Source organism: Gallus gallus, chromosome 1 (genome assembly GCF_016699485.2).
Source record: "Gallus gallus isolate bGalGal1 chromosome 1, bGalGal1.mat.broiler.GRCg7b, whole genome shotgun sequence".
In the NCBI taxonomy this organism is placed as follows: domain Eukaryota; kingdom Metazoa; phylum Chordata; class Aves; order Galliformes; family Phasianidae; genus Gallus; species Gallus gallus.
This window is the reverse complement of record NC_052532.1, coordinates 169865996-169880943: the sequence shown is the minus strand read 5'-3', so window position 1 is coordinate 169880943 and position 14948 is coordinate 169865996. Positions and strand designations below refer to the sequence as shown.

Below are 14948 nucleotides of genomic sequence, written 5' to 3'. Positions count from 1 at the left end.
CATACAGATATTTCCTTCCATTTTTTTTCCAAGTTTCAATTCCCTCATGCCTAACCTGGACATCTCAAAGAAAAATGTATTTAGAAGCTCTATATTTTGCTCTTCTTATGGTGAGAGGTACACGTTCTGCCTAATTTCAGGGTGTAAGCATACATTTCATGTTCCTTTCAGCACAGTCTAAGTTCAATTGCTAACCTTTAGAGTTACATCTTGCTAGGGTGCAAGCCCTGTTTGACATCGATGCCCACCAGAACATACCCTCTTTGTGACTTTCTGACCTGACCAAAATCTTACCCAGTTACCTTTCTTGAGACTTTTCAGGTTGTGCTGAGAACATGGATAGATAAAAGCCTAGATATTTTTGTCTTACTCTCTTTGTTATTATCAGTGAACCACCTTTGAGCTTTATAAAGTTTCCAAATTCACTGCAAGCAGCATCTACTCTAGGAACTCACCAAGCATCCATTTCTAGATATTGCCAAAGGGCTTTGTGCAAACTTTATGAATCCAAATATTCCAGCAGCACTGAGCTGTGTCCAACAGCCTGGTGGTGGGTCTCTTCTGAGCAACTTCTGAGCAGCTGTTGCCTTAAAATAATATCTGTTTCTTCGTGTTTAGATCCCACACTATATGTTAATTAGTATGGAAGATGAGGTTGACTGGAAATTTCAGGGAGAATGTGAACAAGCTCTCTTTGCCCCTGTGAACAGGCACAACAGTAACTTGACTGTTCACAGTGAGGGGAAATTCTGTAGGTATGGCTTGAAAGTGGCAGATGAGGGTGGTTAGCTGTGTTTTCCACTTCTTCTCTCTCCTTTCAGCTGTATCTACAGACCGACAGGGCTGTTTGCACAAGTAATGGAAAGGCAGATAAGAAGCAAGCAGAGGCAGAAGATCAGACTAGCCAAGGAGAAGTAGTACATGTTTGCCAGCAACAGTACTTTCAGTTAAAAATCACAAATGAGAAAGAAAACATGGAATCTTAATTCTCCTCCTTCAAGGAGCACTCAGGGGGAGGCAACAAAACTGCTCCTGGCTGTCATAGGAAGTGGTCATCCTGTGTTAGGCTGCATATAGATTTTTTTCCCCTATAGAGATTGTGATCTGAGCAGAAAATAGTTAATATGTTCAAAAAGACCTATTTCAAGACATATTTGTTCTCTTTCTATAATGTCTACCTAGTGTTCATGTAGTACCTCTCTTGCACTAAGTCTTCCTTTCTCATATCTCTCAGCCAAACTGCTCATTTTTAGCTGCCTCAGTTTAAGTAGTCTTTGCCCTGTTTCTTTGTGTTAGCAAAGGAGGAAGGAATTAGAAATGGGAAACAGGAATCCAAGGGTACCTGCAAAAAAGCCTCTAGGTGTCCTGAGTGGGTCTTACCTGGAGATGACTGACACAGTCTGGTAACTCTGTGGCTTACCAAGAAGTCCATCCTGTGCCTTGTCTTAAATCCTCCTCTGTGCTTCTTTTGTGAGAAGCAATAATAGTGTACTAGAATTTAATTGGAATGAAAAGCAGGTCAAGACAGTTCATTTAATGTTTGCCTTATACAAACAAATTTGAAGAATGGCTGCTTACGACATTCATCCTCATTGAACCATCCTGAAGGAATCCTAACTGTTTATTCATCGCCGTCTCCTGTCAAAGACTTTATCAATGGGTGATAGATGTGACAGGCAGCCAGCTAGACATCACAACAATTCTTCATCCATCTCTGCAACAAAAGACTCAAGAGCTGAGAGAATAACTAATTCAACAAAGACTAGTGATGCTTGGAAATGTCCTAACAATGTTTGTATTAAAAGGACACAAATTCTTCCAACAAAACAAGCAAGGACAACTGGCTGTTCCTTGACCCTGTGTGACAGAAGACAAGACAAAGTTCCCTTGTAAACCTTGTCACACAAATGAAGTTTTTAATGACAGCAGGGTTGTTTAAGGAAACAAAGGGAAGAAGGAGGCTAGATAAAGAAGTGGGTAAGTGTGGTAACCTTTCACTCTCTGAAAAAGCTGCCAGGCAACAGCTATAGAGATATGGATATAGGCAAGGGGAATTTCGCTAGAGTGAGTCTTACTGCTTTGTCATATGATGCACGCAAAGCATTTCCAAAGGGCAAAGCCAAGGTATGCTAAATTATAAAAAGGAAATAAAATAATAGACTGATATCTAAGTTGCACAATCATTTTCTAAGCATTTAGATGTACATAAATTATGGCATTTCTTTAACTTTCCATGCCTGATGGAAATGTAGTCACTCCTTTGGTTATTTACTGTCAGTGCTTATGCTGCAATAAGACCTATTCAATGAATGAAAATGTCACATGCAGTGAAAATTTATGGAGAATATGCAGGATCTAAGTCAAATGGAAATAACATATTCAAATCTAGATTAGCTGGGAAGATGATGCTCCATATTTACAACATTTTATTCATTCTCTGACAGCAGACTTGCTTTTCTGACTCAGCTGGTTTTGCAGGTCAGCGTTGCTTTAGCATAGCTCAGGTATATCCTTGAAAAAAGAAGATAACCATTAAATCTGACATGGGCAATACATCTAGACTTCACTGCATTTACCTGAAATCAACTCAAATGAAAAATTCGTAGGGAACTGATTTGTCCAATTCCATGGCTCAGAGAAGCAATAATAGGGTTTCTTTTTTGTTTTGTTTTGTTTTGTTTTTCAAATGCATGGTATCAGAATTGCTCTCACTTGCCATATTTTGGGAACTTCCTGAACGAGGAAGGACACTGAGTATTTGCTGACAGTTTTGAGGAGGTAGAACTCCAGACCATTACCTTCACAGTTTCCATAGAAATAAGTAAGAGGCATTGCTTTTGGAGCAATGTACTTATTTTTAATTAGCATTAAGTTGTGTCCTCAGAATTCCTTCTTTCTTTTTAACATTTCTCTTAAATAAGAGATTCTTAGGAAACTGTATTTTTTTTGTGTATGTTTTTACAGAACTTCAAGGGAACATGTAAAGTGGCTAGCAAAGGATGGGGATCAAAGTAAAGTAACAGATACATGTCATGATGAAGAGCTGCTGATGTTTTCCTCTGTTTTGGATTGTTTCAGCAAACTCTCTCCAAGACAATCTGCTGTTTTATTTAGCTATGCAGACATAAATAGGTTTTAATAGAGGTTGATAACTGCGCTTTATTTATGACCCCTCTGAAGTATCACAAAGCTCAACAAATTCACTATCCATTAATACATAAGAAATACTGATTTTTCTTTTTTATTTTGTTTGTTTAAAAGCTAGCAAAAAGTGTAATAAAATACACTTAGGTCACTCTAAAAATAATGCCTCTGATTTTTTTTTTTTCCCATGGAAACTACAACACATACGAAGAGCACAGTGACACTATTTGATAAAGCAAATTCTTAGGTACAAAAAGCTATTTTTCAGCATTCACCACCATTAGCTATGCATTTTTGCCAACATTGAAAAAGACCCTGCATGTTGCACTCATAAATGTCTGCACCAGTGGAGGTGACCCGCTGCTGAAACGCACCACTCACCTTCCCACTGTGCTCATATTTACTATTTGGTCTCCATAAACATTCAGTAAACATCAATGAATGTCAAAAGGTGCAATTTTTTTCCATGTGGAAGAATTCAATTCCACACCTTTGCTTCATATGTACTCCCGTGTCAGCTGCTACTCTACCAGACTGCCCCTCTGCTGCCATCTGCTGCACAGCAACAAAATGTAGTGGCATATTTCTGGGAAGGTTCATCTATAGGTTGCCAAAGGTTTCCTTCTTTGGTTTCAGAACAAAACTTAAGGATGTGTGATTTTATGATTTAATCCACCCATTAATCATGAACTCATGTGATCAAGCTATTTTAATTGCATTTATCTACACATCTGATTGTATTAATTTTTGTTCAACTATATGGTTAATATCAGAATACATATATTGTGTTTTCTAGTTGGATTTTCTTACCAATCATGGTGGCTCAGGAATTGCCAGTATGCTGAGTGTAGCTAATCAAGTCAATTTTATGTGCTAATGAGTAGTCATCTATGGAACTCAGATTAGTCCATTAGGTACAAAGCCAGACAGAAATATTGAAAACAGTAGTAGAAAAAAAAGTCACTTAAAAATTATTCAGCAAGTGAAGTCAAAATCAAGCAGTCAAGTGAACAAATAAAGAATGAGCACCGTCTTGTCAAAGTTAGTAATCTTAGATGCTGTTAAATATTTAGTGTGGTCTATTTGATCTGCTTCTCGCAAGCTTCTTCTTTGGGAGGTCTTTATTTATGATTTAATAGCTGTCTGTGAATTTTGTACTTTGAATTATGAGAGTAAATATTCTTCCTCAATCATACTAGCCATTTGATAAGCATTTGTTGTTGTTGTTTTTGTGTGTGTGTGTGCATAAAAAAAATAATTCTGGAATAAAACCATGGTTTTTAATCACCAATTGGCTTAGATACAGTAACATATTTGGTACCCAGCAGTAAGAAGGGAAGAGATCTGTGGTCTGTGGAGGTCAAATTCTAATTGCCTTGCTATTTAGTTAAACGGGAGCAGTCACAGATACAAGAAGACTGGAGTTTGACTTTAAATAAATAAAAAACTATTCAGGAAATATGTTTGAACAAAAATGCCCTATAGGAAATTACCTTGAACAGATGTAGGGCATTCCTCTTCTCACAAAACACACTAGAGACATTTTTGACCTTTAAAGATATCCATAATTTTACTCTTTAACTTTCTAATTCCGGGGAGCTATTTAAGTTACAGTAGAGACATGGAAATAAACAGATTAATATTAATTTTTACCATAGCAAAGGAAGACTGTATTCCAGTACACACTGGTACCAGTACACAGAATAAAATGTTAATGTCTGAAATAATTGTAAAATGTTAATGTCTGAAGTAATCATAAATGTCCCTTTATTACGTCAAATGAAATTCTACCATATAATGCAGCTATTATACCGACTCATGCATTTATTAATCTTAACTTATTTTAACACCACAGTGAACAATGAGAACTTCATGTAAGTTGACGCACAGTGAATGTGAACCAACAAGCTCTTTACAAAACTGAGAATGAACACACTTAAAAGTGCAAAGGCTCTTAAAGGCTTAAACACTTTTTTTTTAAAAAAAAATTGTTATTTCATTATTTATTTTTATATCAGTGAGATGTCAGCATACACTCTAAGTACTTTGTTGAAACAGGACAGGAGTATCTAAGGCCCATATGGATTTATTTTATTTTTGTATTTTATTTTTTATTTTTTTTCAGAAAGCAGCATGTGTCATTGTATTTACTCTTCATGGTGTACGGCTCGCCTACTTTTTTTATTTTTACTAACAGAAGTCTGGTGGTGTTTTTGTTTGTCTGTTTTTTTGTTTGTGTGTGTGTCTGTATCTGTGTGTGAATTTGACATATACAACTTCATAAGATCGATTGAGCTTAGAAGTCAGTCTGCAATGGCAAGACAATGTCTGATCCTATAAGCAGTTGCCCTGTGGAGTTCCCATCACTCTTACTGATTAGTGTCTTTATCAATAATTCCTTGAGCTCCCACTTATTTTTTTGACTCATAGACTTTTTGGGTGAAATGACTTCAAGGTTACTTAGAGTGTCTCTCACTGGTATTGTATCATATTTATAACCAAAGATTAGAAGACCATGTAGAAAATCAAGCTGTTATTGATGACCAGATATTTTCTCTGATGGAGAAAATTTCAGACATGTAATTTTATAGAGATATTTCTTCTTTTTTCATAGTTCTAATGGACTGCACTAGCATAAAATCAACGTTTTTACCTAGATGTGGCAAATTCATAGTAGAACCTTTTGAGATCCTATGACTCTTAAGTTGCATAAACCTTCATTCGACACTTCCAGTGTAATCAGTGGAAGTTTGTTTAGTAGAGTCTGCAGGATGATATCCATGGCCTTTCAAAATTTCCTCAGATACCCAAAGCTTGAACAGCATAAACTATGAAAACTATTCTGAATATGTTAAATCTGGACATTCCTGTTTGTTTTCAAAGAGCTGATTGTTTTAATGGTGTGAGATGAGCATATTCACAATCTACTTATCTTTAAAACATTCATCATGTTGTTACACAATCACAAATGATACCAACGCTTGAATATGCTGATAGCAGCCAATGTTCTCTGTTGCTTCCTGTCAACAAAAACACTACATGAAAATGCTCTTCCATTAGTCTAGGAAGAGAACTAGTATAAATGTATTTGTTTATCTCTGCTTTTTTAAAAAGCAAAACAAAACCACAAAATAGTATTTTATAAGTGTTTTATTTTACAGCATTCTTTACACAGAGCAGCTTTGTGCTGAGTGTAACAGACCCTGACATCTGAATCCACTTTGCTCCCAGTCGCGCTGTGGTATCGGGTAGCTGTAGCCATCTCCTGATTACCACAGGGTGAAACTCGGAGCGATATCTAAATTCTGTCCAGTAGTAACCATCCCTTTGCACTTTGTCCCTGTAGAGGCTGATCGCAAGAAGCAATCCCGAAGAAGCCATCCCGCGGAGGTTTGGGATGCTGGCAGGGCGGCAGAGGCGCTTCAGCACCATGGCCAGCACCGGGCACCCGCCTGCGTGAAGGAGGCGGCCGCAGCGACCCACGGGGGACCGAGAAACGTTGAGGAGGGGATTTCCAGCTCGATGGTTATGTTCTTTTATGGAGACCAGTCAAACGAAAGGTCAAAGCATGACCTTTGACCTCCTGTGCTGTGCTTTAATCCGAGGAAAGAACAGTTATTTCACTGATGCAAATGGAATAGAAAATACGCTTCTGCTCTATGATCAAGCTCTTCACAATGTGTTGGACTGCAGGCAACGAAAGCAGTAAAAGATGTTTTTTGTCTTCATTACAGTAAGTGGCAAATCTCTTTCAGATGAGGACAAGGGTTGCAGCTACTGGTTACTAGATTTTGGGTTAAATTAAGTAGCTAAAAGAGAAAAGTGTAACGGGGTCAAAGAAACACATTATGTTCAAAAAGATCCATTCCATATTTCACCCCAACTCCCACCGAAGAAATGCAACAGATGACATTCCTTACTGGGGTGGCACAGGTTCTGCTGTCAGATTGATCCGCAGCACCTCTATGTATGTCCTTGGAGATGAGCAGGAAAAAGTTAGTGAACCATTAAAAAAATGCAAAAGTACAAACAGCATTGACTCCTGCAGCCAGTCAAAAGAGGAAGACAGGGAGTGGATGTACTCTAAGACTCAAGACTGCTTGAAGTACTTACAGGACTTGTTAGCCTTGAGGAAAAAATATCTTGACAACATCAATAAGTTGAAATCTATGCATATGACTGCAGATTCCCCAACATCCACAAAATCATCCAAAACTGGAAAGAAGTCATTTCTTCCGCTTTCCTCCAAAGAGTTTTCTAAGGTAATTCCTCTGAACTTTTACTGTATGATTAGTCTTAAACCATGAAGCAATTAGGTGTATGACCTATGTTGATTTTCTGCCTTACATGTCTCGGCTGTCTGCCTTTTTTTGTTGTTCTTACTCCACCTGAACTACTACTAAATACTCTAAGATACTTCCAGAGTTGTGTGAAGTCAAGTATGAATGACTAATCATGGAAAGAATTTGTTTGTAGAGGTATGGAGAGAAAATAAGAGAAGATAAGGAATATGAGAAGATGGGAAGTATCTGAAAGCTTGTTATGAAAGAGATGTTCTCTCTCAACTCTGACAGGCTACTTAAGTGGCTCAGTGTTCTCCACTGTGGTTATTTATAGCTGTTAATGACTGAAAAGCACAGTAGTCCCTGTGTTTACTGGTAGCCTTCTCACTGGCAAAACTTACTTACTGAAAACAATTGTGTTTTCCATGAAACAGCTGTGATTTTCTTTGACTGATCAGACAGCTTATCAGTGCTACATTCATCATCTGTGCAAACTATTGATACACTGTAGGCAATGGAGAATTGGTAGGGGTTCCTTTCTCTGTTAATTAATGAACTGTCAAGTAGTTTTGAAGCAGACACTGTAGTTCTTTGTCCCTTCCTACAATGATAACACAGAATAGCACCGATTTTTTTGTTGCTGATTGCTTCTGTAAGTCCTAGAGGGAAGAGCATTGCAAACCTTCTGTAGGGCTGCACCTTATAAGTTGCATGTCACTAGACAGTAGTTTGTAGTAGTGTAGTGGAGTTGATTCAGTGAGGAAAAAAAAAATTGAATTGCAGCAGGTGGGGTGATCTATTTAGGGAACCAGACCAAAAATATGATTTTGGCAACAGACATGCAGGTTACCTGGTGCAGCCTTTAAATTGGATACCAATACGAATGGTGGGAAGAAGTGATATAATGGATTACCTACTGACTAGGCCAGGTAGACTTTACCAGAAAATTATTCCACATCCATATGCTCTTTCACAGCATAATATCAGAATGGCTCAGGCTGAGTTCTGCTGCAGACATCGCTTAACCAAAGGACAAGATTCATATTTTTAGAGTTAGATATCACATTTTTTCATTCTACATCTTGATCTATCACCCAATCAGTCAGTGGGAATCCCTCAGTTGGTTTTATTGGTCTTTATGTCATCTTTTTAATCCTTTGAGCAAGAAACAGTACTCAGTTCAGTGGGCTGAAGAAGACAGATTTTATAAAGACTTTACCATTTAGGACTAGGGAAACATCCAAAGAGAATGGCTGAGTTGTAGGAGAGTGGTATGGTGGTGCCAGGGGCCAGGAGATGAATCTCAACACTACAAGATACATAACCTGTGAACCAGCTTTTGATGCACAAAGATTGGCTTGATGAAGGAGAGAGTTACAGCATGTCAGTTCCCCTGATGAGCTGAGCAGTGATGTAATGGAGCATGAAACATGGCTAACCACTAGGCAGAGGAGAAATATGAGTGCAAAAGAACACTTAAACCACATACCAGGAGTCTGTGAGATAGACTGTGTACAATTATGATTCACGTAGAGTTGTAACTCTCTGATATTTTCCATTTAAAGTGCCACTGGAAAAAAGTCAGAAGTTTAACTTGAGTTTGGCAAACAAGTGAATCTCCCACATTCTGAGGCTATGAATGCTGTCATCTCTCTGTGGCCAGCTATCTCTTACGCATCCCCAGGCCTGATACTGGCTGGCATGCTAACTCCACAGCATTCCCCTCTGGAACATCAGCAGGATATGCTGTCCAGCATGTCATTCGTGCTTGACACAAATAGTGGAGTCACAGCTGCACAGCCCTGGCTTTGCAAAAATTAGGAGGAGGCCAAGAAGACTTCTACAACATACAGTATACTCCACTTCTTAACTCCAAGCTTTATGTTCACAGACTGCAAGATTCATTTTACCAACAGGCTTGAATAGTTCTGTCCCTAACTACCTGTGTGTATTAAATTTCCTGCCAATGGAATTCACTTTTTTCCCATACCCACTGCACAATTCATACGAATGTGCTTTGCCCAGACAACCTTGTCTTCAGGAAAAGTTTAATTCAGATGCAAAACTCAAAGCCTGGACTACAGGCTGTCTGTGGATTCAAAGTTTGTCACTTGGGTCTTGTGAAAGAAAAGAATAGAGAAGTGTGTCAGATTCTGAAGCACACACTTTTAAAAAATGTCTTTTAAGTGATAAAGGCTTAGTTATAATAGCACTGACTATTCTCAGTCAGTGTGTGGTAGCAGTTATCTTTTAGCACTTCTGAAGATGCCAATCATCCTATAATGTCACAAGGGGAAGCTAACTCATCACTGCCTGCACCATCCCACAGAATGGGAAGCAAACTCGTCCGTCAGAGAGGTGACACAGCATATATCTTTTGCTTGTGCATTTGAAACCCACTACAATAAGTTTCTGATTCGGAATTGCTCTGGCAATTGGACTGGTGGGGAAAATACACAGCCCTTCATTAGGCAGAACCTTCATGAATAGCAGAAGGGTTCATCCTGTACTGACCTACAGAATTGCTAACTGAGGCTTTATGCTTCAGCATCTGTAGACAGACATTTGCTTTTTTAACAAGACAGATTCCTAATTTTAAACCCTGTGGCTTTCCTGTGGGAATTAGCATAGTGTTGAATGACTCATTTTTTAGCACTCACAGTCCTTTTCCATTAAAAAAAAAAAAAAAAAAGAAAGACTTTAGCAATTTAGATCTGGATTCATTTAATCAAACCAAGGCATTTTAATAAGATGCTTAAATTAGTAACCAAGTTGCTCCACGATCCCTCTGCAGTAAGGGACTAGAGCTGACTGAAGAGGGGAATTCAGCCTACCTAGGTTCTGATTCATCTTTTGAAGGTACTCGAGCCCTGCATTAATTAAAGAAGTAACCTTGTATGACTCCATTTCTAATGTGTGCATCTCGTTAGGTGCCTAGTACTAGGCAGGATGAATTTGGCCACAAAGCTCAGCTGTCACCTAGTCACCCAATTACGTGGCTTAATAGAGGGATTCTGAGAGATTTTACGAAGACACATTGGCAGGGCTGAAGTGGAAGATGTCTGGTGTTGAGCATGTAACAAGAGGGACACTTGGGTTGACATTCTGCCTTCTTTCTTGGCTGCTGTGGAGTAATCTGGACTTGTGAGCCTTTCTGAAATCTTGAAATATGGAATCAAATACAATTTTTGCAGCTTCCTTATACAGTTTTCTCATTAAGATTTTTTTTTGGTTTTCCAACTGCATCTAATGTTGGTTTTTTTTTCCCTATCTTATCAACAGACATCCATGGAGAGAAGAAAAGTCCCACAGCCCAATTCAGATGTAAGAGAAGCGATAGCGTTCTTTGACTCGGTTATTGCAGATCTGGATTCAGAGAGATGCCGGAGAGCTCCTGACATGGACCTGCCAAATGCAGATGTTGATTTTGATGGTGAAGTATAAAACAGAAAAAATATGATTACTTTTGTTGTGCAATGAGTAGAGGGAAGAGTGGACATGTAAGACCAAATTTACTTAAATGGACAATTTTCCTCTCAGTTTTGCTTCTGAGATTTAAGAGCATCAGAATCATTGAATCATAGAATGGTTTGAGTTGGAAGGGACTGTTAAGAGCATCTAGTTCCAACCCAACCCCCCTGCTATAGGCAGGGACACATCCCTCTAGACCAGGTTGCTCAAAGACCTCTAAGATCACCTAGTCCAACTATCAACCCATCCCCACCATGCTTACTAACCATGTTCCTCAGTGCCACATCTCCGTGTTTCTTGAACATGGACAGTGACCACCACCTCCCTGGGCAACCTGCTTCAGTGCCTGACCATTCTTTTGGGGAATAAGTCTTTCCCAGCATCCAACCTGAACTTCCCCTGGCACAACCTGAAAGCATTACTTCTTGTCTATTGCTGTCACCCAGAGGAAAAGGCCAACCTCCACCCCTTTGGCACAAAGAACATGGCCAAAATTACATGCATTATGAGAAACTACAGTAACACGTTGCTTGTACCCTGTTGAAAGGGTGCAGATCTTTTGTGTGTGTCTATTCAGTTCAGGAGTAGTGCTTGTCTTCCACCTAATGTAAATTCCATCCTGCATCTCAGTTAATTATTTCTGTGTCTAAATCTCATGTTTATCATTGAGAAATGGATGGATGCTTTATCTCCAAACAGCAAAACAAAACAAAATAAAACAAAAAACAGGTCCTTCGGAGTTTAGTATAAACAACAGTACCTTTCCAAAGGATGGGATTACTTGACCAAATGAAGATGTGCCCTTCTGAACTCATCATCCATCCTGTATAATCAATTGGAGATAAATATTTTCCTCCTTTGTGCTTTGTCTTAGGCTAAGGAACACGCATGAAACAGGTCAGACCAGTTCTGTCCTCAAGTGCATATTGGAAGACTTTGACACAAGTGTTCATACTGCAGGCATTGAAATATTAGATAAGATGAATCACACCCCAAGTGATACCCCAAAGTGAAAAGAGGATGAAAGCTGTTAATAAGTATTTTCTTGGTTATTCAATATAACTACCAAGAAGGAACAGGCAACCACCCTATTCTCATACTGTACATATAGAAATATCCTGTGTGTCCTCATTTCTTCCTAGTAGCTGATATGGTTCTGTGGTTTGTATTTAGAATAATGTTGATAACACACCAATGTTTTGGTTGTTGCTGAGCAGTGCTTGCACAGTCACGTGTTTCAGCTTCTCATGCTGCCCTGCCATTGAGGGGGCTGAGGGGTAGGAGCTGGGATGGGACAGAGCCAGGGTAGCTGCCACAGACTGGTCAAAGGGACGTCTGATTTCATGTGGCCTTGTGCTGAACATTAAAACTGGGGGAGCTGGCTTGAGGAAGGGGGACCATGCTTTGGGACTGGCTGGATCTTGGTCAGAGGGTGGTGAGAAACTGTGTTGTGCATTGCCCACTTTTTTGTTTGTTACTGTTGTTGTTATTTTTTTCCTTTTCTTTCTTTCTTATTAAGCTGTCCATACCTCAAGCCATGAGTTCATTTCAATTTTCTCCCCCATTCTACTGTAGGGGAGTGAGTGAACTGCTGTGTGGTGCTTAACTTTCTTCTGGGTTAAACCAAGACAACTGGCAAACTCTGCTAACTTGGGATTATCTTCTGTCTTTCAGTGGCTACCAGCACAAGCGAACACAGTTTACATTCAAACTGGATCCTTCGTGCTCCTCGCAGGTACTCAGAAGATACTGCCCAAACAGCAAAGGCTGCAAACCAGTCACAAAAAAACAGCCAACGAAGAACAACTGGCTCTAGAAAGAGGTTGGAAAGACATCCCATGTATTTGCCCAAAGCTGTGGAAGGAGCATATAACACATTAAAATTTAAGCCCAAAACACGAAAGAAAGAATATTGAAAGAATATTCCATCTTCACCTGAAGACAGACATTTGAAACTGGCATGGAAGACTTGATGCTCTTTCTTTTTTTACCCCCAGCCCATATTTTGCACTCTAGAAATAACATGTGCAGTCACTGAAGATTTTTCATTTTGTATACACTTCAAGCCATGGCAATTCTGACACTGGACTCATGTGAGGATTTAACTCATCGAGTTCATTGTGCCTAACAATACCGCTTTGTCATTCAGCACGGAGGGGAGCTCCCAACTTGACAAGCCTTCTTTTAGTGCTGCTATTGAAAGCAATGATTCAGAAATTATCTGGTGTGGTAAATTTTCTTCTGACTCCAATACAGCAAGACAATGCAGCTAATACTCTATGAGCTTTTGCATCAGTGTTTCCAACTTCAGAGCAGTGAAGCAGAGTTTTCTCTGTTTTTTGTATGTGAAAATTTGTATGTGCCATTGTTGACTCTGTGGTCTGAGAGTATACGGCAGCATTGAGATACAAGGAAGCAGTGGTACAAGCAGAAAAGGCTGTAGTGAAGGAACAAGCATTAGATACCTGGTGCTGTTTTGAGGAATAGCTTTGGTGTGTTTTCGAAAAAAAAATATAGCCAAGTACCTTGCTTGCTGGTGGGAATAGTTCTGTTCTTGGATAAAACAAAATCAAAGGATTTGCTGCTTGCAAAAACATGTTCAGCTGTTTTCATATAGTTACACCACCTCTTAGTTTACATCTATGTCATCATCTGGATGCTGAGTAAACTTGAACCAAATGCTAGGAACATAGGCATCCTACTATGCATGGAAAGAGCTTAATGTCTTACAAAAGAACACTGTGTGAATGAAGTGAAGCAAAGGTTATCCTCAAGGGCAGGGGGCAATCTGCAGGTAAATCCACCACATCAGCATTAGATTATACGTAGTATTCTGATTTCTGCCAGCCCATCATTAAATACTACACATATTAGGAAGAATGCAGTCTAGAATGTTCCTCTTCAGGCTTTTTCATCTTAGAGGCAATGTCTTTCATGTCAGGCATGAAACTGTTATGACCCATACTCCTCCTCTTTTTCTGTTTATATCACAGACATCAGTCTGAGACATCCCCAGCTCATGCTTGGTCTTAAAAATTTGCTAAGATGTTTGGATCAAGAGTTCGTTAACCCTACTGTTTTTTCATCTGATGTTTTTCAATTGGTGGTTCACTGTGACAGACGGATCACAACAACACTGACATGACCATCTCTTGTTTCTATGTTTTGTATGTTTTGTGCCTACAGGCTTGGATAAAGGCACTGGCCATCAATATAACCTATCTGATACATCATTTACTTTACTTTCTGATACATCATTTACATTTACTTTATCGAGTGCACCCTCAGCAAGTTTGCAGACAACATCAAGCTGAGCAGTGCAGTTGATACATTGGAAGGAAGGGAGGCAATCTAGAGGGACGTGGACAGGCTGGAGAAGTGGGCCCATGAAAACCTAATGAGGTTCAGTAAGGCCAAGTGCAGGGTGCTGCACTCCAGTTGGGCCAATCCCAGGTATTTATACCAACTGCGGGAAGATCTTCTTGAGAGAAGCCCTGCGGAGAAGGACTTGCAGGTCCTGGTAGATGAGAAGCTGGACATGAGCCAGCAGAGTGCGCTTGCAGCTCAGAAGGCCAACTGTGTTCTGGGCTACATTAAAAAGGGGTGGCCAGCAGGGAGAGGGAGGTGATTGTGCCCCTCTACTCAGCTCTTGTGAGGCCCCATCTGGAGTACTGCGTCCAGGCCTGGGGCCCCCAGTACAGGAAGGACGTGGAGCTCTTGGAGCGGGTCCAGAGGAGTGCCACTAAGATGATCAGAGGGCTGGAGCACCTCTCCTATGAGGAAAGGTTGAGGGAATTGGGCATGTTCACTTTGGAGAAGAGAAGGCTCCAGGGAGACCTCATTGTGGCCTTCCAGTACTTGAAGGGAGCATATAAACAGGAGGGGGAATGGCTGTTTATGAAGGTGGATAGTGATAGGACAAAGGGGAATGGACTTAAACTGAGACAGGGGATGCTTAGGTTAGATATTAGGAGGCAGTTTTTCACCCAGAGGGTGGTGACACACTGGAACAGGTTGCCCAAGGAGGCTGTGGATGCCCCATCCCTGGAG

At 39.8% G+C, this 14948-nt stretch overlaps 1 protein-coding gene across 1 annotated transcript; it reads left to right on the top strand.

Annotated features, from left to right (window-relative positions):
• The first annotated feature begins 6949 nt into the window (after window positions 1–6949).
• On the top strand, window positions 6950–14249 carry LOC101748311 (uncharacterized protein C13orf42 homolog). Its single transcript, XM_004938722.5, has 3 exons — window positions 6950–7406; window positions 10710–10860; window positions 12573–14249. Exons 1-3 carry the CDS (start codon window positions 6993–6995, stop codon window positions 12812–12814), a joined length of 807 nt encoding a protein of 268 aa, XP_004938779.1. The 5' UTR covers window positions 6950–6992; the 3' UTR covers window positions 12815–14249.
• Window positions 14250–14948: the final 699 nt, after the last annotated feature.